At 36.1% G+C, this 20,338-nt stretch overlaps 1 protein-coding gene across 4 annotated transcripts in view; it reads left to right on the top strand.

Moving 5' to 3' along the window:
• The window catches only part of ITGAV (integrin subunit alpha V), a 97,989-nt gene that overhangs the window by 25,881 nt on the left and 51,770 nt on the right, over positions 1-20,338 (top strand). For 2 of the 4 annotated variants that reach the window (XM_023739901.1, XM_023739900.1), the window contains exons 1-3: positions 8,555-8,942; positions 9,248-9,339; positions 16,693-16,807. In XM_023739901.1, coding sequence (XP_023595669.1) covers positions 16,769-16,807 — 39 coding nt within the window. In that variant the 5' untranslated portion in view covers positions 8,555-8,942; positions 9,248-9,339; positions 16,693-16,768. Of the gene's footprint in view, positions 1-8,554; positions 8,943-9,247; positions 9,340-16,692; positions 16,808-20,338 lie in introns of those variants that run through there. The other 2 variants (XM_004385598.2, XM_023739899.1) reach the window with 1 other exon arrangement.

The raw sequence follows: 20,338 nt of genomic DNA, 5'->3' as shown, positions 1-20,338 counted from the left end.
AATACAGTGAATGGTTGTCACCTCCCACCAACAGTGTCCTAGAGAAGGTCAGAGGTCAGGTTATCCATATCGATATATCTGTGCCTATATCTGTAACCACTTACTGGAACAAGTTCCCAGAACTGGTTCCCAGAAGGGCTTAGCTATAGGCTGTGGGCAAACCCTGGCCATGCCAGTTCTTTTTGTAAGTAATTCCTAGATGACCAGGCTTTGCATTTAATAGGGAATATAAAACTTTGAGCTGTTCTCTGGCCTCTGTGCCATACAATTTCCATCTCATTACAATTAAAACAATTAGACTAAAGCTCCCAAGTTTAACTTCTCATCTTGATGAATTTTCTGTCTAGATATTTCTATACTTGTGACCATCCTATTAATTAGAAAGTTAAAAAACAAGAAAAATTGTTCCCCACCCTTTGTTAATAAAAAGTAAACTTATACTCCAGGGGTTTTTCTTTTAATTGAAAATGTTTTCCCTGATATCATTTATCATCCGTGGCTGTTAGGCACTTTAAAAATCAATATAAATATTGTATATGAGAAATCAGTTAGTCCAGTTCCTTTATTACTAATTGAGTAAGACTCATACAGTTAGGAGGTATTTTAAGACTTTTTAAATGTTTTACTGAAACTAAACTCACATGGTTTTTTAAAGCCCCTCCCCTTCACTGCCCTCTTTGGCATGACTGATACCCATTCTTTTAAGATTAAACACTGGCTTGGCTTTTTTTTTTTTTTTTAATCTTCAGTAAAGAGTTTTTGTTTTAAAATGTTACATGCTTTCAGGATCAGTTCCCTCTCATCATTGGGGGAAACAAACTCTCATTGATCAAGCAGTGAGTTCTTTCAAAAGGCCTGTATTCTTTGTACTGGGCTCCAGCAGAACCATCCAAATTGCTGGTAGGAGGAGAGGGAGATTTTGATTCTTTGTTCACAGTGGTTGTAATAAGTTAATCAGTCAATAAATAGATGCCAGTCCCACTGAATTGAGCTTCATCCTGCTTTCTTTTGTTTACTTTGGTGACTTTTTTCGTTTGCTTTTGGAAAACATGTATTTTACTTTATTTAAAAGATGTTTCTGGACAGTCCTATGTAAGTTAATAAGACTTTCTCATGTTCCATAGTTCATGATTTCAGAACTGACTTTTGTATTATAAATGATTGATTTTTGAGTAGTCTGTGACTCAAAACACTTTCAGGTTTAGGGATGCTTATCTCTTACTATTTTAAGCTAATACAATAATGTTTCTATAGGCGTTTAAAGACACTTTGGAAATTGGTAATGCAAATAATCCTTTCATTAACACTAATATCTAACTACTACTTATTATTTATCAGATTTTCTTAAATGAGCACTCACCTGTATTTTATTACTGAGTCAAATAAATCATTAACCTTCATTTTAGTCTTCAGTAATATCTGGAATTTTTAAAAATGAGTTATTTTTTGCTGTATTTTACTCAAAGAGTCAGACTGTATGACATAGAATAGAGGTTTCTAAGAAAGGTAATGCTTATAAATACTAGGAAGAGCTTGTTCAATTTAAATGTTCTTGAGTTTTACGAACTAAAAGTCCTTTATGAGATGAAAATGCAAAAAAGTTAAGAGGGGATGTGGGAGCTTCTAACTAAGCTTTTGTGTATAAAGATTAATGGATAAACATTCACAATACTTTTTCAACCCCTTAAAACATTGTACAAATAATACATGTTCATTGATGAAAAATGAGAAAATACTGAGAGGCAGAAAGAATATAAAAAACACCTAAATCTTACCACACAGAGAAAACCAAACCAATGGCCATAGTTTATGTTTATGTGTGTATGTGTGTATATAAATATATATAACTATAGTTTACTCAATCTATATCATACTGTTTGGAGATTTTGTTGTTTTTATTTTGTATTATAACAATATTTTAAGTATGCTTATTAAGTATTTGTTCATACTTTTAATTATGTTTTTAAGATTAATTTCTACAAATGAAATTTATAAGTCAACGGAATGTGTATTTTCAAGACTTTTGATACATATTTGCCAGATAGGGAAACATTGATACAATCTATCTCCAAATCAAACTTGAATGACAGATGAAAAATGTATCTTGTTTTAATTTGCATTTCTGTAAAGGATGAATCTTTTCTCATATTCTTAATAGCTGTTTCTATATTTTATTCTGTATTATCTATTCTTACTTTTGGTCTGCTACCCAACTGAAACATTTGTTTATTTTGAAACGGACTCTTTATTATATACGTACATTTCTATTTAATGTTGCAGCTCCCTTTTCTCTTTACAGGTTTGTCATTTTTTTAAACAGCTTTATTGAGATAGAATTTACGTACCATAAAATTCACCTGGACAATTTAATGATATGTAAATATGTACAGGCATATTTACAGAGTTTTATAATCATTATGGTAATCTAATTTTAGAGCAATTCCATCACCCTGAAAAGAAACCTGGTGCCCGTTTGTAGTCACTCCCCATTCACACCCCAACCCTAATCTACTTTCCATTTCTATTTATTTCTCTTACCATATAAATGGAATTATATAGTATGTCATCTTTTGGGTCTGGCTTCTTTTTTTTTTTTTTTTGATTTGGTGCTCACAGTTATCTTTATTAGTTTACCAGGATTCCTACTTAATCTCATTTTCCAGTCCCCAGAAATGTATGAAACATCTCGATCCATTTTGAACTTAATAAATATTCGTAAGTTTCAAATGAAAAATGTAACCATTCACATTAAGAAATTCATTTTGGTTTCTTTAAAAAGCTTGTTTCCACGTGCAAGTGGAAGAATGGTGAAGTATTATACACTTAATCATTAACACAACGGTAGAGGAGTGGGTTTTCCTGGTTAACTGAGGAGTTTATTGCCATGTATCATACATGGACTGGATGAGACCAGTTTTCAAAGAATATTGCCAAAGAACACAAAAAGCGCACAGAAAACACACTATTACAAGTGTAATCTGTTTTTTTCTCTGATGAGTCAGAAGACACTTAGGGATCTTTCTAAATTTTAAAGCAGAAGTTTCTAAAATGCCTGTCTCAATTTAAGGACCTGTGAATATCTGTGATAAAATGAGAAAAATAAGATGAAATAAACGTGCATACTGGTGTATTAAGTTTGCCAACTTAATAAAGAACTATTCTCTTTTTCTGAAATTATGCCTTTTCTACTTCCTGGCATTCGTATTCTTTCCTCATTGCTGGTTTCTCCTAGTATCCCACTGAGGAACTTGCGTTTTTCCCAGTTAATTTCAAATTAAGGATTAGTTGTTAGGAAATAAATATTCTTAGTAGTTAAAAGAAAAAGTTCAATGAACCCAAACCACCAGATATTATGCATTTTCTACAATGTAACTTGAAACAATTGGCTAGTAGAGTCTGGAATTGGAGGGAAGTTCTACCTCTAGGATCATATGGACTACATGTGAGACTGTCCAGCTGAACAACCGGGTCTGGCTTCTTTCACTGAGCATATATACGTATTGTAGTGTGTATTAGTACTCCCCTTTTTATTACTGAGTGGTATTCCATTGCATAGATTAAAAATAGTGTTCATCCATTCATCAGTAGATACATATTTGAGTTTTTTCACTCTTTTTCATTTGTCTATTGGCCAGAATAACATTCATTTAAAATACAACAGGATACCAGCAGCTGTCCATCATCCCATCATTTTCTCTCAAATTATTCTGTCTTATTTCATAGCATTTGTGACTCTCTGAAATTATCTTATATAATAGTTTGCTTATTATCTCCCCTTGAAAGTAGGGACCTTGTCTGCCTCATTTGCTTGTTATATTCCTAACATTCAGATGTAGGAGGCGCCCATGCTTTTTTTGTTTTTAATGAATGCTCAAAAAGTTTCTTCCTGTGACCTGTCGATTTTCACATAAATAATTAAGCAACGTTGGGAGATTTTTCTTTGGAAGTGTGACTGAGCAAAAGTGTAATGTTTGAGGTGAAAAGCTGCTTAAGGAAGCCTGCAAATTATCTTTTTAAATTAAAAGTTGAATGTGGGGAGGCATTGTTTCAATAGTTACTTTTTGAGCAAAAAGCTAAGTTCTCTAAGGCCCTAAATAATTTCATTTTTCACTGAAGTCATGTAATAATGAGTGGGAACCAAATCACTAAAAACTCATTTATCTTCCAAAAAGTTTACTGTTTTCTGTTTCTAATGTTTTGGCATTCTTCTTGACTTTGATCTTTTCAAAAAAGGTGATACAATCAGGTTGTTCCAAAGGGTATGTTTTAGACATGAAAAGAACAAAAAAAAAATTAGCTGTAGGATGATAAGGTAACTTTATCTCAATAGAAATAAGTGTCACTTGTAACTCTCCAGAAGGTTGAATATTGAGTATTCAAATCAGAGAAAATGAAAAGAGGTGGCTATTAAGGGGACGGAGTGTAAAAACTATGATAATCTGCCCTGTTCACTTTGCTTCTGTCCTCAAGTATTCAACCACAGCAGCCTGATAAAATGCAAATGACAAACTTTAAAAGCTGGAAAAATAGACGTTACATTTTCAGGCCTCTAGTGATTTACTTGCTAATTAACTTCAAGTTTCACTAGCAACATTTTCCTCTTTATGTATTTTTCAAAGTGATAGTGTAGAGCCTTATGTTAATTTATATTATACAGAACAGTTTCTTCTCATTTTTCACTATCCTGTAAGATACTCTTTTTCTCTTTATTTGGGAGATCAGTACTAATCTTCCAAGGTGTTTTACAGAATTATTGATAAGAGATCTTTGTTTACTCCATAGTTGCCTGAGGAAGCATTTCCTCCTGCACTGGAATGTCTGCAGTTGTCTGTCCTATTTCCTTTTCCAAGGTGGCATCATAGTCCAAGCAGCCTATAGAATTCCAGCATCCCCTGAAATGTTGACCTTAGGGCTGTGACTGAAAATATTTAGACTTCAGGGCTATGAGTCAAAATATTTACTTCATTGCTTTGCCCAGAAGTGGTTTCAGCCAGGTCGTAAATGAACGTCTTGTCACTTTGTTTGGAGAGCAGCCTTTCCTTTGCATTCTCCCCACTCACCCTCTCTATTCACACTCTGAGTGAAACTTTTTCCTGATATTGAATTAAATATTTTAAGACTTGGGATCTTGAGAAAAGTTCTGATTGACCAAGAAGAACTTCCTATTGAGCACATTTCTTGAAGAGACGGTACTTTGAGGTTATCACTCAGTTGAAACTGCAGGCATTCCAGGCAGTGAATAATTTTTATTTTATTTTTGTGAAGATTGTTGACTAAGTTTTAGATGCCAATGTATGCCAGTGGCTTCTTTTGTTTGGTAACACAATTGAAAACACATGGTGCTTTAAGACATGGCCATTTTTTTTGGGAAGAGTAGTTCTTGAACAAGGGAGTGGCCTGAATAAAATGATATCTTAAGAGGGTTAGTCTGGTAGCAACAAGTGAGGTATATGGAAGGGAGATACATGATTAGGAAAAAGATACTAACTGAGATGCTGGAATGGTAAACTAGGGAAGAGATACCAGGAGTGTGGATTGGGTGTTGGCATGGAAATGGTCTTTTATAATCAAATAGAAGAATTAAAAGACATCTAGAGGAATATAGAGGAAAAGGAAACTCTTACATATGAAATACACCTTGGGACCTTGAAAAAAATATATTTGTTAGAATAAAATTCTGTATTATATACCATTTTCCAGAGAGTTTATCACCTTAACTTAGCAATGGACCTAGTGTACCTCAGACCCCAAAGATAGCCTTAATGCTGAGATTCTTGGTATTTGGAAGAGAAAGTAGATGTGATTTTGAGAGAATATAAAGGTTTCTTAAATCAAAATAGAAATATTCCTAAATTTGAAACTGAAAGAGATGTAGGTGATTGGTTAAATAAAATTTTCTATGGCTGTGTAATGGTGTACTATACAAAAATAAAAATGACACTGTGGGTCTACATTTGACATGTTGTTAAAGGAATAAAGGTACATACATTTATATATATTAAAAAGTTTAATGTTATTTTAAATACTGGCTTAAAGTATTTATTTTTACAAATAAGAGGACATACTTGTATGTATGAAACATGTCTAGACACCAAAATGGGTCATTTCTTTATGGTGGAGTTATAGTGATATTTCAATTCATCTTTACATATGTCTTATTTTATGTTTAAATTTGTTTTATAAGGAGTAAGACTTAGAGTAAATACAATAAAGAGTTTAAATAAAAAGAAATAGGAGATATTCTGTTGCTGGCCTTATAGTACATACAGGTGATTGCTATACTTTTAAAACTTATTTAGATAATTTTCAAACCTATAGAAAATTTGATAGAGTAATATAGTGAACAACATACCATTCAGATAGATTGACCCAGTGTTGTAGATTTTGTGGCATTTTATCCCTAAATACTTCAGCGTGTATCTCCTAAGAACTAGGACTACCCATACATGACCACAATACCATCATCACACTAGAAATGTATCATTACTATAATACTGTTATTTACTATACAGTCCATATGCAAATTTCCACCGTTCTTTTTAATAAAGTCCTTTGTAATTTTTTTTTTTTTTTGGACACAAATTCCAATCAGGGGCCACATCTTGCATTAGATGACTATGTCTCATTGGTCACTTTTAATCTAGAACAGTTCCCTACTTTTTTTGTCTTTCATGATATCACCATTTTTGAGGAATCTATACCAGGTGTCCTGTAGGCAGGAATACTTTTGTTGGGAAGAACAGAGTGATTTTGGGTCTCTCCTATTGCATCATTTTGTTTTTGAAACTGGAAGTTTCACAGAGTATGAGAATACTGATGGAACTTTAATTTGTGTCTCTCTGATATGACACTTCTGTTCAGTCTTGGATTTCCTCTGATACAAAAAAGCTTTGGTTTTGCTTGGACATCTTTAGGGTCTTGCTGAAAAAGGCTGTGTTTTAAATGAAAGCAGAAGCAGGAAGTAGCAGTTGTGAGAATGCTGTACTTTTTCTTTCAAATGTATTAGCTCATAAACTTAACTTCCTCTTTGGACTGGTTAAGATTACCTGAGTTTATTATGATGCTTATGATCTCAAGGGACAGTGCATAGAGGTGAATCTTTCCAAGCACCAGCTGTGTCTTTTGCAGTTATACTGTATTTCTTCTGCTTCATTAGTGAATGGTGGACAATGCCTTCATTTGCTTTGTAGAAAGAAATAGATTAGAAAGCCAGCCACACACTAAGAGAACATAGGTATCTTGTAATGGAATTTAAAAAAAAAAAAAAAAAAATTCCATTAAATAACTTATAACTGTAAATTTTATGGTTATAAAATAGAAATACTTGAAAAATCATTAAATGAACCCCATTCTTCAAACGGCTGAGCTTCTTTGTGATAGTAGAAAAAGCGTTATGTTTTTAGAATATATATTACTCAGGATATGTTGGGCTGTGTTTCACTAACAACATGCTTCAATTACAAACAAATACCCAAATCTCAATGACTCTTTAAAAAAAAAAAAAGATTATTTCTTGCTCATGTCACCATCCAGTGTGAGTCATTTAGTTCTTGGTGGCTTAGAGACTTGGGCTGCTTCCATCTAGTGATTCTATCATCTGTTCGCCCAGCCTCGTGGGTGGGAGGTACAACACATGAACTCATAATCTACTTTTAATTGATTTGAACTGGAAGTGACACATGCTACTTCTGCTCTTATCTTATTGGCAAGAACTAATTACATGCCTCTAACTATGAGAGGAGGGGATCTGTAGTTCATTGTTGTGTGTTGTTTGCAGTGAGGGCAACATGGTGAACATAGACTTCAGAGGTAGGCTGACTATTGTTGGACTTGGTTTTCATGGTGAAGGGCGTATACTAGCTAGTATCATTTCTCCTTCTTCCTTCTCTCTACTTATAAAAAAGATGCTTTTGTGATCACTGACAAAGAACCCTGGTGTTGAGACTAGATATAGAGACCTTTGAAGACTGACACATTTTTTTATTTAAAAAAAATTTTAAACAGTGGAAAAGTTGAAAGAATAATAGGAAACAACATTATACTTTTCACTTTGCCTACAAGACACCTGGCACTATTAAAATCTCATTAATTATTATTTATAACTATTCAGTTGGTCTTAAGTCTTCAGAATAGAATTGACTAGCCATAAGCACTACTTTGGATGAGATGCGGTTTAGGGAACAGATTTAACCAAACCTTTTGGTGATATTTACATGTTGGTCTGCCTTCTTAAAATTGACACTTATCCATTGTATTTGTTCAATATATTATGGAAATACACATTTGCAAAGAATGATTATTATAGACATTATAAGAGGAACAAACTGGACTTTAAAAATAATTAGCCTCTCCTTCCTAAAATAGGAGTCCTGGTGGTGCAGTGGTTAAGCACTTGGTTGCTAACCGATAGGTCGGCAGTTTGAACCAACCAGCTGCTCCGAGGGAGAAAGATGTGGCAGTCTGCTTCTGTAAGGATTTACAGCCTTAGAAACCCTATGGAGCAGTTCTGCTCTGTCCTATAGGGTCACTATGAGTTGCAATCAACTCGACAGCAGTGTGTTTGGTTTTTGATTTTCCCGAAATACTTTCTGCATATGGTCCATAATTTTCTCCTTAAGGGCTTTTCAGTAGAAAGAATTTTTATCTTTTTTTTTTCTTTTTTTAATTTACAGTGCTTTACATGAGTGCCTGGTGCACAGGGAGTTATTTATTTTCTCATTAGTATGGACTCTCAATAAATGTTTAAATGTAGCATGCCAAATCTAATTATGTCTAGCTACCAGTCAAATCATATCTCCTACATTCTAACTCTTGTGTTACAGTGTTATGTCAGAAGTCTTAGTCTTCACTACCACTGTTATGCAATGAAGTTTCATAACTTTTTGTTTTCATAAACAACTTCATACTGCAAAAAGAGCTTCTGAGAGTATAGTGGGTAATCAGTAAGTATTTGTTTAATAGTTAATTATCTAATAATTTAGCAACTGGAAGACTTCATTTGCAATTACTTTTTCACATCTGCATTATGATAATTGATGGGGTTAATAACAACCCTGAGGCACTTCTAAGTTATTGTGTGTTTTGTTTTTCTGATTTGTTGAAAGTCCCTAATACGTGAGATAAATGGCCAGTGTAGTCTTTGATTAACCAACAGTATGCTATTTCTAAACCCAGGTGGATAGAAGTAAATTCTGTTTTACCACGATAATATGTATTTTTTCTCACCATTTACAATATTCTTTTTTAGGCAACAGAGATTATGCCAAGGATGATCCATTGGAGTTTAAGTCCCACCAGTGGTTTGGAGCATCTGTGAGGTCAAAGCAGGATAAAATTTTGGTAAGTTTTTTTGATATTTACTCATAGGTAAGTTTAGTCCATTTAGATAGAAATGTAGGAAGTTCTGTATTTTAAAGCTGATACTAAAATTCAGTGCCCATGGTGTAGGACATAAAGAAATAAGATAACTCTGATCAAAGACCACCCATCTACGGATACCATCTCCAATGTCCTTCAAAGACTTGGCTTTTGCTACTCTCCACCTTCATTCCTACTTTGTTACAGTTTTTCCCCACCCCACTTGATAGTTCCTATTATGGGCTGAATTGTGTCCCCAGAAAATGTGCGTTGTAAATCCTAACCTCTATGCCTGTGGTTATAATCCCATTTGGGAATAGGTTGTCTTTGTTATGTTAATGAGACAGGATTAGTATAGGGTGTGTTTTAAGTCAATTTCTGTTGAGATACAAAAGACATTAAATAAGCAAGCAGAAGAAGCAGAGATGGGGAAAGAGAAATGTCAAGCCACATGAAGTTTGCCCAATAGCAGAAGCTCAGAAGAGACAAAGACCTTCCTCCAGAGCTGACAGAGAGAGAAAGCCTTCCCCTAGAGCTGGCACCCTAAATTTGGCCTTCCAGCGTACTAAACCGTGAGAAAATAAATATCTGTTTGTTAACGCCACCCACTTATGATATTTCTGTTATAGTAGCACTAGAAATCTAAGACAGTTCCCTTCAGTTTTTCTTTCCAGTCAGGTTTAGGAATAGTGTGCCTTCAATTAATCAATACTCTAGCACCTCCTTTCTTTAAAAATACAGAAATAGCCTTCTCTTTACTTCATCTTTGCCTCTACTACTGCCCCCATTCCTCAGAAACTTTTTTTATTATACATAGTCACCTCCACTTCCTCACGTTCTCTCCTCAGCCACTCAAGTCAGGCTAAGTTCAGGCTAAGTCCAGGTTATCACTGACTTTCAGTTCATTAAATCCACTGGTGTTTAGTCTTACCTTTCTTGCCGTCTCAGCACCATTTAACAAGGTGGACATCCATTCTTTTTGAAATACTTTCTTCCCTTGGCTTATGGGCATTACACTGTCCTGGTTTTTCTCCCTTCTCACTGACTGCTCCTTTGCAGTCTTCTTTAATGGTTTCTCTTCTGCTGAGGGAGCCCTGGTGGTGCAGTGGTTAAGAGTTCAGCTCCTAATCAAAAAGTCAGCGGTTCCAGTCTACCAGCCAGTCCTTGGAAATCCTATGGGGCAGTTCTGCTCTGTCCTATAGGGTCGCTATGAGTTAGAATCGACTTGACAGCAACAGATTTTTCTTCTGCTCAAATGGTGGGATTCCTAGAGCTCTGTTCTGGGCCCTCTTGTCTCCTCTACCTATACCTTTCATCTAAAGGCTCCTATCCTGTCCTGTGGCTTTAAATATAGTCTATATGTTATTAACCCCAAAATCCATATGTCTAACTCTTAATTCTCCCTGGGATTTTAAGTCACATTTCTAAACTACCTATTTGATATTTCCATTTGGAGATCTAATAGATTACTCAAAAGGAACATGGCCAAAATAGGACTTTTGTTACCCTCCATCAAAAAGCAGAAACACAGAAATAACTGTTTTCACATAAGTCTTCCCACCACTTATTAAGAGGCATGAATCTCCACTTCATCCACCAGCGAGCCCGTTCAGTTCTGCCTCCAGAATACATCCTAAATCCATCAGTCACCCTTCATGTCCACTCTTTCTACGCTGCACCAAGCTACCATCATCACTCCCCTTGGGCCAGTGCAATAGCTCTTCTCATCTCTCTGCTTCCTCTCTTGCCCCAACTGCAATCCATTCTCCATAGAAAGACCAGAGTACTTATTATTGTACATTTTTTAAATATATATTTTATTATCTCTCTACCTCATTAAAACCTAAGCTTTATGAGAGCAGGGACCTGTCTAGCTTTTCCCATTACTATCTTTGCTGGTGCTTGGAATAGCATCCATCACATAATAGGAACTCAGTAAATATTTTTGTATGAATGGAAGTTACCTGATGAGAAATACGTATTAAAGTTCTCGTATTTCCCTTAAAATGTGTATTTGCTTCATAGTTGGATATAATAACATTGCCCTGGTCAGGAGTAGGATTGGAAAGATATTAGGTGAAACCATATGAAATTGTAGTTTCCATAGTTCCAGAATGATCACATGTTGGCAATTTCACGGTTCCTCCTCATGTAATTTAATATAAGGTAGAGGTGCATTTGCAGTTTGGCAATAACCTCTAATTAATATTTTCTTTGTATAGAATTACAAAGTGATGAAGAAAGGACTGTTTGACCAGGGAGGGATTCAGTGATAGTAACCATCTGGTTATTTGGTCCCCTGTTGCTTTACCCTCAGCCACAGGCCAATTCTGGGGATGGATAAGGAGGATTGATGTTCCCAGGGTCTCCTGGAGAGGGCTAGACTACTTGGTAGTCACAGTCTGGATTTTTTAAATTCTTTTATCTGTTCAAAAATTTTTAGGCAGTGTACTCTGTGTCAAGTTCTGTGTTCGGTATTTGGGAATCATATGGGATTGAGCAGATAGTGTTGCAGGCACCCCAGAGTCAGATTATCAGGATTCATCCCCAGGCTCTGCACTGACAAGCCATGTGATCACCCTCTGCTTCTGTTTCCTCATCTGCAAAGTGGGGTTAATAACTGTAGCTACCTCTAGGGTGGTTGTGAGGATAAATCAGATAATCCACACTGAGGGGTTGCACAGTGCTTGGCACTTTAGTAAGCCTTGGCAAAGCTTAGCTGTTATTGTTGTATTATTGTATTGTATCATGGAGATACATGAATAACTATAATGTACTGTGGATTTGCAGAGTGCTGGATGAATACTTAGGAGGACACCTAAACCAGTCTGAGGAGAGGGTGAATCTTACTTCCTGGAGTTAGCGAGATGAGGAGGGGGGCTGGGGACAAAGAACAATCTAGGCAGAGGCAGGGACTGGTTTTAAGAGATGTGTCCAGAAGAAAACCAGTTTAGTGTATCCACAGAGTACATTCCACTGTTGCTGGAATGTTCTGTTGGAATCATGGATGGTGAGAAGCAGTAGGAGAGGAGATCAGAGAATGACCATGCAGCTGGCCTGGTCTAGTCTATGCTTGTTCTCCAGGCACAGTTGTTTACAGTTTCACTTTCACTCAGCATTTTCCCAGTTTTGACCATAAATGATATGCTCATTCTATTTGTAGGCCATGTTAAAGAGCTTTGACTCTTTTCTATATGCATCTGAGAGTCTTTGAAGTTTCTTATTAATTCATTTTTTTATGTAGAAATATTTTTGAATAAATGATAATGTGAACTCTTCAAAAAGATCATTTTCCTGCATATTCAAAAAATCAGCTACAATGAATAACTCTTTAATAACCAGTCCATATTCAGATTCTCCCAGTCATCCCCAAAGTGCTAGTTGAAGAGCTTTATTTTGAGTAGAGATTTGCATTTGAAATGGGTGTTTTGGACACTAATCCCCTGGCCAGTTCCCAGATTGCTGATAAGTCTAAGATTTCCATGAGTGCCCTTCCTCTCCATCGGAATTCCACAGGCAGATCCCTCTAGAATCTGGAGTCTAGTCTAGATCTAAGATTACTTGGCCTTTCAGCGCTTAGAAGTCGCCTGTAGGTGTCAACTGGTTTCATGGTGCAGTTGCTACCCTATGCAAAAGCTGTCCCCTTTAGTATAGTATAAGGCCCTGGAATATATAACTTGCTATTGTCTTACTTATTAGCTTTTTCAGAGCTTATAAGTGAGCTTGAGAACAATTTCTACTTTTTTAAAACTTCCTAATTACAGGATTAATATCAATAGCTTACACTGGAATTTGATTGAATACACTAGGCTCATTTTCTGTTACTTATATACAAAGCCCTTTGATTCTTAATGATGCTTATGTAATAAGAACAATAATGACAATAGGTAACATTTATTGGCACTTATATTCCAGGCCTTAAACATTTCACATGGATTGTTTCATTTAATCCTCACCACAGCTCTTGGAGATAGGTACAATAATTGGTCCATTTACAGAAAAGGAAACTGAGATTTGGAGCTTAAGTAACTTGTCCAAGGCTACTTGTCTAGTAATTGGTGGAGCTAGGATTCACATGCAGGCAATCTGATGCCCATAGCCCATACTTCTTGCCACTGCTTGTACTTTATCATTGAGAAGACAATCTGGGACTTCTTTACACTTTTTTACTTTATTGTCTTAATAGCCGTAGAGCATCTTAAAGTTTCTCAATAAAGCAACACCCCTTCTTCCCCCATTGATGGTTGAGAGTGAAAGCAAATAGACCAGAGTCTGGAGCACAACCTTAAGCAGTTCCCTGCACGTTAAATTTTGCATTGTCTAAATAAATCCATATATATTTGTTTAACATAAAAATAATGCTTAGAAATACTTACCATCTATTAAAATGAACAGCTCCAAGATGATGAGCCATATTTATGCTGTAGTTCCACACAACTTACCTGGCAGAGTACTGATCAGCATTAGAGATAATAGATGTTAAGCACTTGGGATGGCACCTGGCACGTAGTAGGTACTCAACGAGTGGTAGCTCTTTTCCTCGGTGGCATTCAACAAAAACAACGGTAAAATTCCTTATCTATACATGAATTGCCTTATATCCATTCTTCATAGCTTCCCTTTCCATTGGATCATTATGTCTGTAAGCCAGGGCACTAAGTCAGCTTGTTCTTCTTCTGACTTCTGCTGACCCACTTCTGGACTGCGTATCTTCCTTAGACTTTCCCTTGCTCTGTACTGTCATTCATTCAGCAAAGCCTTGTCCAGTGACCTTTCTGGCTACACACACACACACACACACACACACACACACACACACACACACACACTCACACTCACACACACTCACACACACTCACACACACACACACACTGCGTGTAAGTTCAGCTTGGTCTTTAGATAGTGTGATGATAATTACAACATATCTGTGGTCCAGACTGGCTCGCTAGAATGCTGGTGGATTACAGACATGTGCTTATTTGTCATGGGATTTTTCCACACTGCTTGGAATGAGTGGAGCCATTTAGGCTTAGTCATGGAGGATGAAGCTAGAGAATAAGTACTTAGAGTGAAGGGGAAATGGTTTTGTAAGAAGTAACGGTCCAGACATTTTAGTGTGGGTAGGATAAAATCAAGCAGACAGTTCTCCATGGCTATGTAAATTTTATAGTTTATTTGTAAAACTGATTTAACCTAACTTTTTAGTCTTTCACTAAGAAATTTTAGTTTACATTCTGGTGATGCTTGGATGCTCACCAGAAGGTCAGAAGTTTGAACCCACCAGCGCTCCATGGGAGAAAGATGTGGCAGTCTGCTTCTGTAAAGATTTACAGCCTTGGAAACCCTACGGGGCAGTTCTACTCAGTCCTGTAGGATTGCTATGAGTCAGAGTTGACTTGACAGCAATGGGTTTTTTTTTTTTTTTGGTCATGTAGAAGCTAAATTCATAAATAAGAATATATTAAGTACTTTGCTTTTTTAGAAGAAGTAAATTTTTACCTTCTTAGGACCTAAAGGTTACTAGAGTAGTACAGGTTGGAAGAAGGGAGAAGAGACTAAAGAGCTATAAGAAGTTTTCTAGAAATAGGTGACAGTGTCCTTGGCTACCAATCGTCATGGTCTCTAGGGACACATTACTATGACCTCTGGTGGCGTAGTGGTTAAGAGTTTGGCTGCTAACCAAAAGGTGGGCAGTTTGAATCCACCAGCCCCTCCTTAGAAACCCTATGGGGCCGTTCTCCTCTGTTTTATAGGGTCGCTGTGAGTTGGAACCCATTCGTCAGCACCTAACAACAACTGCTGTACTTTAGTACTTGTTAGATGAGTTAGTGGTCCAAGCCTGCAGTACCCCAAAACCAAACCCATTGCTGTCAAGTCAATTCCTATAGTGACCCTATAGGACAGAACAGAACTGATCCATAGGGTTTCCAAGGCTGTAATCTTTACAGGAGTAAACTGCCACTTCTTTCGCCTATGAAGCCTACAGTAAAATAAACATAATTTAAAACTCCTGGTTTTAAGGGATATTTATCACCTTTAAAGGAAGGTGTTATTGCACAACTAATTCAAGAAAAAGTCAATGTCCCTGTAATTTCATCCACTTATTGGAAGCACCTAACTTCTCTTCTGTTTTCTTTTTTAATTGTAGTAAATACATATAACAAAACATTTGTCAATTCAATAGTCTTCACATGTATAGTTCAGTGACATTATGTTCCTCATATTGTTCAGCTGTTACCCTTATCCATTCTTTACTTTCTTCTTACATTGCATCCTTCTTTCCTTATGTCACAGATGCTTAGTGAGGACTTATTTTGTGTGAGGAACTGGACCAGGGAAACAGAAAGATGAGTAAGATACTGGCTGCCCTTGGAAAACATATAGACTAAAAGATGGAGTGGAGGGTGGGTGAGTTCACAAATACCTCTAATACAAATTAGAATGAAGGTGCTGTACAGGGTACAAAGTGCTATGAGGAGTCAGAGAGGGAGACTCCACATCTGATTGTGGGGCGTTAGGGGAGAATTTGTCTAGGAAGTGAAATTTCAGTAGAGCTTTAAAGAATTAGAGGTGGTGGATAGGGTGGAGAAATGGAAACCTTCTAGAAAGAGAAAGATGCAAAGAAGCAGAACCAAGAAGATGGAGCAAATAATCCATTCTGGGGCATTAATTATGTATACAGAAGTAGCAACCATGACCTATTTTCAGTTTTTTTCAGAGTGAATATAAACCAGGTGTTGATGTTTGCAATGCTATATTAGTGTTTTGCTTCAAAAAGTATTATAGCAAATCCATTGAAATGTTTTCAGTAAATTAAATTGCTGTACTTTTGGTAGATTACTATGTTACTAAAACATGCATTTATTCTACCTATACATGGTAATTGAAATCTGTAACTCTGAAAACAAAAAAAACTTAGGTTATTTGGCAAGTCAATAAAAGAAGTGCTACATTTGTCTTCTTACATAATAAATTAAATATAATTTAAGGGGATCTCCTTTGTGCATGAAAGTGTTATTTAGTTCAAGAGTCAGTTCAGTCTGTGACTTTCATCTGAACATCAAAATGTGCTGCCTGAAATAATTATTTTACAAACTATTTTGGAAAAAAAAATGTATTTGGACTACAAATACAGCATTCAGAAAAATATGAGAGAAGTACTTCTTTTTATATCTTTATCTAATACTGTGATGAGGAATTTAAGGTATAGCGTAGGTTTATTGTTTTTATTAATGGTTTGAAAGTGATGTTATATTCTGAGGTAGTATAGATTGTTCGAAACGCTGATTTTTTCAGAGAGTTTTTATGTCATGAACCATGCCCTTTGATTTTAGGCCTGTGCCCCACTGTACCACTGGAGGACTGAAATGAAACAGGAGAGAGAGCCTGTTGGAACATGTTTTCTTCAAGATGGAACAAAGACTGTTGAGTATGCTCCATGCAGATCAAGTATGTATAGGAAATTGTACCAACTTTTAAGAGAGACGGAAAGCCTTGTTTGTTAAAAATGTGTGTTTGTGTTCCCTGTGAGTTTGCCATGGAGTGAAAGTTTGTGTATAAGATTTGTAGACACATGTGATGTTTGATGAGAGCAAAATGAAAACAATCCTATTAAGGTAAAAAAATTGCATATGTGCAGTAAACAGGTTTAACTTGTCTCCCTAAGAACTAATTTTATCTTCCTTAGTTAGTAGTAATTAATGTGCATTTCTGAAACCCGTATATCTTTAATCACTGTTGGTCAAAAGATGCTCAACTAAGTCTCTTTTAATAGAAATGTTGGGGCCCCCACACCTAAAGATTCTGATTCAGTAGGTCTAAGTCAGACCTAGGTACCTGCATGTTTAACAAGTTCCATAAGGTAGTTCTGATGGATACCAAAGTTTGAGAATGCCCTGGCTTATATTAGTAATGTTAAGAGCCAGACTCTTTATCAGAAGGTGAAACAGTAAGCTCAACAGTTTGAGTCTGATATTTCTTGCTCTTAATCAGAGTTTCTTTATTTATTTATTGCCAAGCTCATTTCTCTTTTGATGATCCAGAAAATCCCATGCTCTCCTCTAATATTATTTTAATTTTAAAATGAATGTAATACAGTAACTAAAAATGATTTTGAGCACTTATAGTTTTGATTATGCTTTTTCAAACTCTGTACACCCCTTTTCTGTTAGAGATTCAGATCACTACTCCAGATCATCTTTATACCAGAAGCATAAAAGTAGATTATCGAAATACATATGGTGTTTATAACTGGAGCACTTTTTTTTTTAAATATTGTGGTAAATATATATGTAACAGAACATTTGCCATTTCAATAATCTTCATATCTGGAGCACTTTTTTACTATTCTTTTTTATTTTCTACTGGTCATCAAAGAGTTTGTAAAGAGAATTAGTAACAAAAGTCTAAAATTTAAGACTCTTTACTACATGCTTCATAAAGTAGAGGGTCAGCAAAAAAGAGGAAGACCCTCAATGAGAGGGATTGACACAGTGGCTGCAACAATAGGATGAAACACAGCAGTGATTATATGGATGGTGCAGGACTGGGCAGTGTTTCGTTCTGTTGTACTTAGGGTCGCTATGAGTTGAAACCGACTGGACGATACCTAACAACAGTAACAACAAGTGCTAGATTCTTTTTTTCCATGTTAGGCAACTTGTGAAACCAGCTCAAAGGAACTACTCAGTCTACAAAATTCTAGGCAGTTGAACCTCTGAGAAATTGCAAGTAATTTTATAAAACACTTATTTTCTTAGCCCACCACCTTGACCCCGTTTTTGTAAGTGGGAAACAAATATCAAAAGAATGGTATCTACTAGGAATGACAGTACTTATTGGGATATAGTAAAAACAAGGTCAGAAAGCATAGCCTACAGTGGACAGAGGAAGTGGGCAGCTTTATCTCCAGTGCTCCACGCACCTCCGTCTCCACCTCTATGGTGGTACTTTGTTTGTGGGACAGTAGTCTTTGACAGTGTGTGAAAAATCTAAGGACTAAATTTGTGTTGTTAATTTCTGTATTGCAAAAATATTCTTATGGTCAGAAGATAATTTATAGCTATGAAGAATGAGCTAACCTTTGTGTGTCAGGCTTGTAACATCGTTTATATGATGCATACAAACAGAAAATCACCCTCATTCTCACCTAATAGACATGGAAACTAAGATTCAGACAGTTGAAATCATTTTTTTCCACATCTAATGTTAGTGAGTAGGTTGAATGAGGATTTGAGCCCAGGTCTGTGTTATTCCAAAGGAATCTTTTCCCTTCATTGCTAACAACAGAGCGTGTTTTCCATTTCAATTATAAAAGGGTGTGAGGAAACCTGAAAACATACCTCTAATAATAATCCCTTCTCACGTTACGTTAGTAGTTTTCATTATTTTGCATCTTCATTAACAACCAGTTCTTTTTAAAACATGTTTTTAAAGGAATAAGGCAGTGTTTGTATGATGTGTCTGTCATATCATGCTTTCACTTATTTGGTTTAGACAGAAATTTTAAAAATAATTTTAAACCTTATTTTCTTAGGCCAGACCCAGATCAGGACAGCAAACTACAGCCTATGGGCCTGTTTTTGTAAATAAAGTTTTATTGGTACACAGCCACACCCATTTGTTTACATATTGTCTATAATGGAAGTATCCAGTAATGAGAGTCTAATAGTTACCACAGAGATTGTATGGTTACCAAAGCTTAATATATTTGCTCTCTGGCTCCTTTATAGAAAAAGTGTGCTGATACCTGACCTCAGTATTTAAACCTCAAATCTTAGAAAAAGCTCACAGAACAACCTCACTAAAAGCAAAGTGCCTTTTTTTATAATAAGCCTGGCTTTCACTATTCCATAAGTATTATATACACTTTTGGACTCAACCTTGGAAATATCAAGCTACCTACAAGCCCATATTGGAGTCCTTGGGTGGTGCGGTTGGTTAATGTACTTGGCTGCTAACAAAAAGATTGGAGGTTCCAGTTCACTTCAGAGGTATCTCAGAAGAAAGGCCTGATGATCCACTTCTGAAAAATCAGCCATTGAAAACCCTATGGACCACAGTTCTACTCTGGCATACATGGTGTTGCCGTGGGTCAGAACTGACTCCATAGCAACTGGTTCTTTTTTTTTTTATTTTACTGGACTTCAGGCGAAGGCTTACAGAACAAATAGTTGCTCATGAAACAGTAGTGCACATATTGTTTTATGACATTGGTTAACAACCCCACAACATGTCAACCCTTTCCCTTCTTGACCTTTTCTTTTTTTGGGTGAAAATATACATATCCAAAGATACACCATTTCAGAAATTTTCACATGCACAGTTCAGCGACATCAGCTATGCTCTTCCGATTGTGCTGCTATTGTCACTTTAAATTTTTATTTATTTATTTTTTATTTTTTTTTTAATTGTACTTCAGGTGAAGGCTTACAGAACAAATAGTTTCTCATGAAACAGTAGTGCACATATTGTTTTATGACATTGGTTAACAACCCTACAACATGTCAACCCTCTCCCTTCTCAACCTTTTTCTTTTTTTTGGTGAAAATATACATATCCAAAGATACACCATTTCAGAAATTTCCACATCCACAGTTCAGTGACATCGACTATGCTCTTCCAGTTGTGCTGCTATTCTCACTTTAGATGAAGGCTTACAGAACAAAATAGTTTCTCATTTAACAATTGGTATACATGTTGCCCTGTGACAATGGTTAACAACCTCACAACACATCAACAATATCCTTACTCAACCTTGGGTTCCCTATCACCAGCTTTCCTGTCGCCTTCTGCCTTCTGGCCCTTGTCCCTGAACTGCTGTGCCTCGTTAGTCCTGTTTTGTTTTACGAGGCTGTCCAATCCCTGGCTGAACAGTGAACCTTGGAGATGACTTCACCACTGAGCTAAAAGGGTGTCTGGGGGCCATACTCTCAGGGTTTCTCCAGTCTCCTTTAGGCCAGTAAATCTGGTCTTTTTTTG

The sequence above is a fragment of the Trichechus manatus genome, unplaced genomic scaffold (assembly GCF_000243295.1).
Source record: "Trichechus manatus latirostris isolate Lorelei unplaced genomic scaffold, TriManLat1.0 scaffold00142, whole genome shotgun sequence".
Lineage (NCBI taxonomy): Eukaryota > Metazoa > Chordata > Mammalia > Sirenia > Trichechidae > Trichechus > Trichechus manatus.
This window is presented reverse-complemented; position numbering and strand designations above follow the sequence as displayed.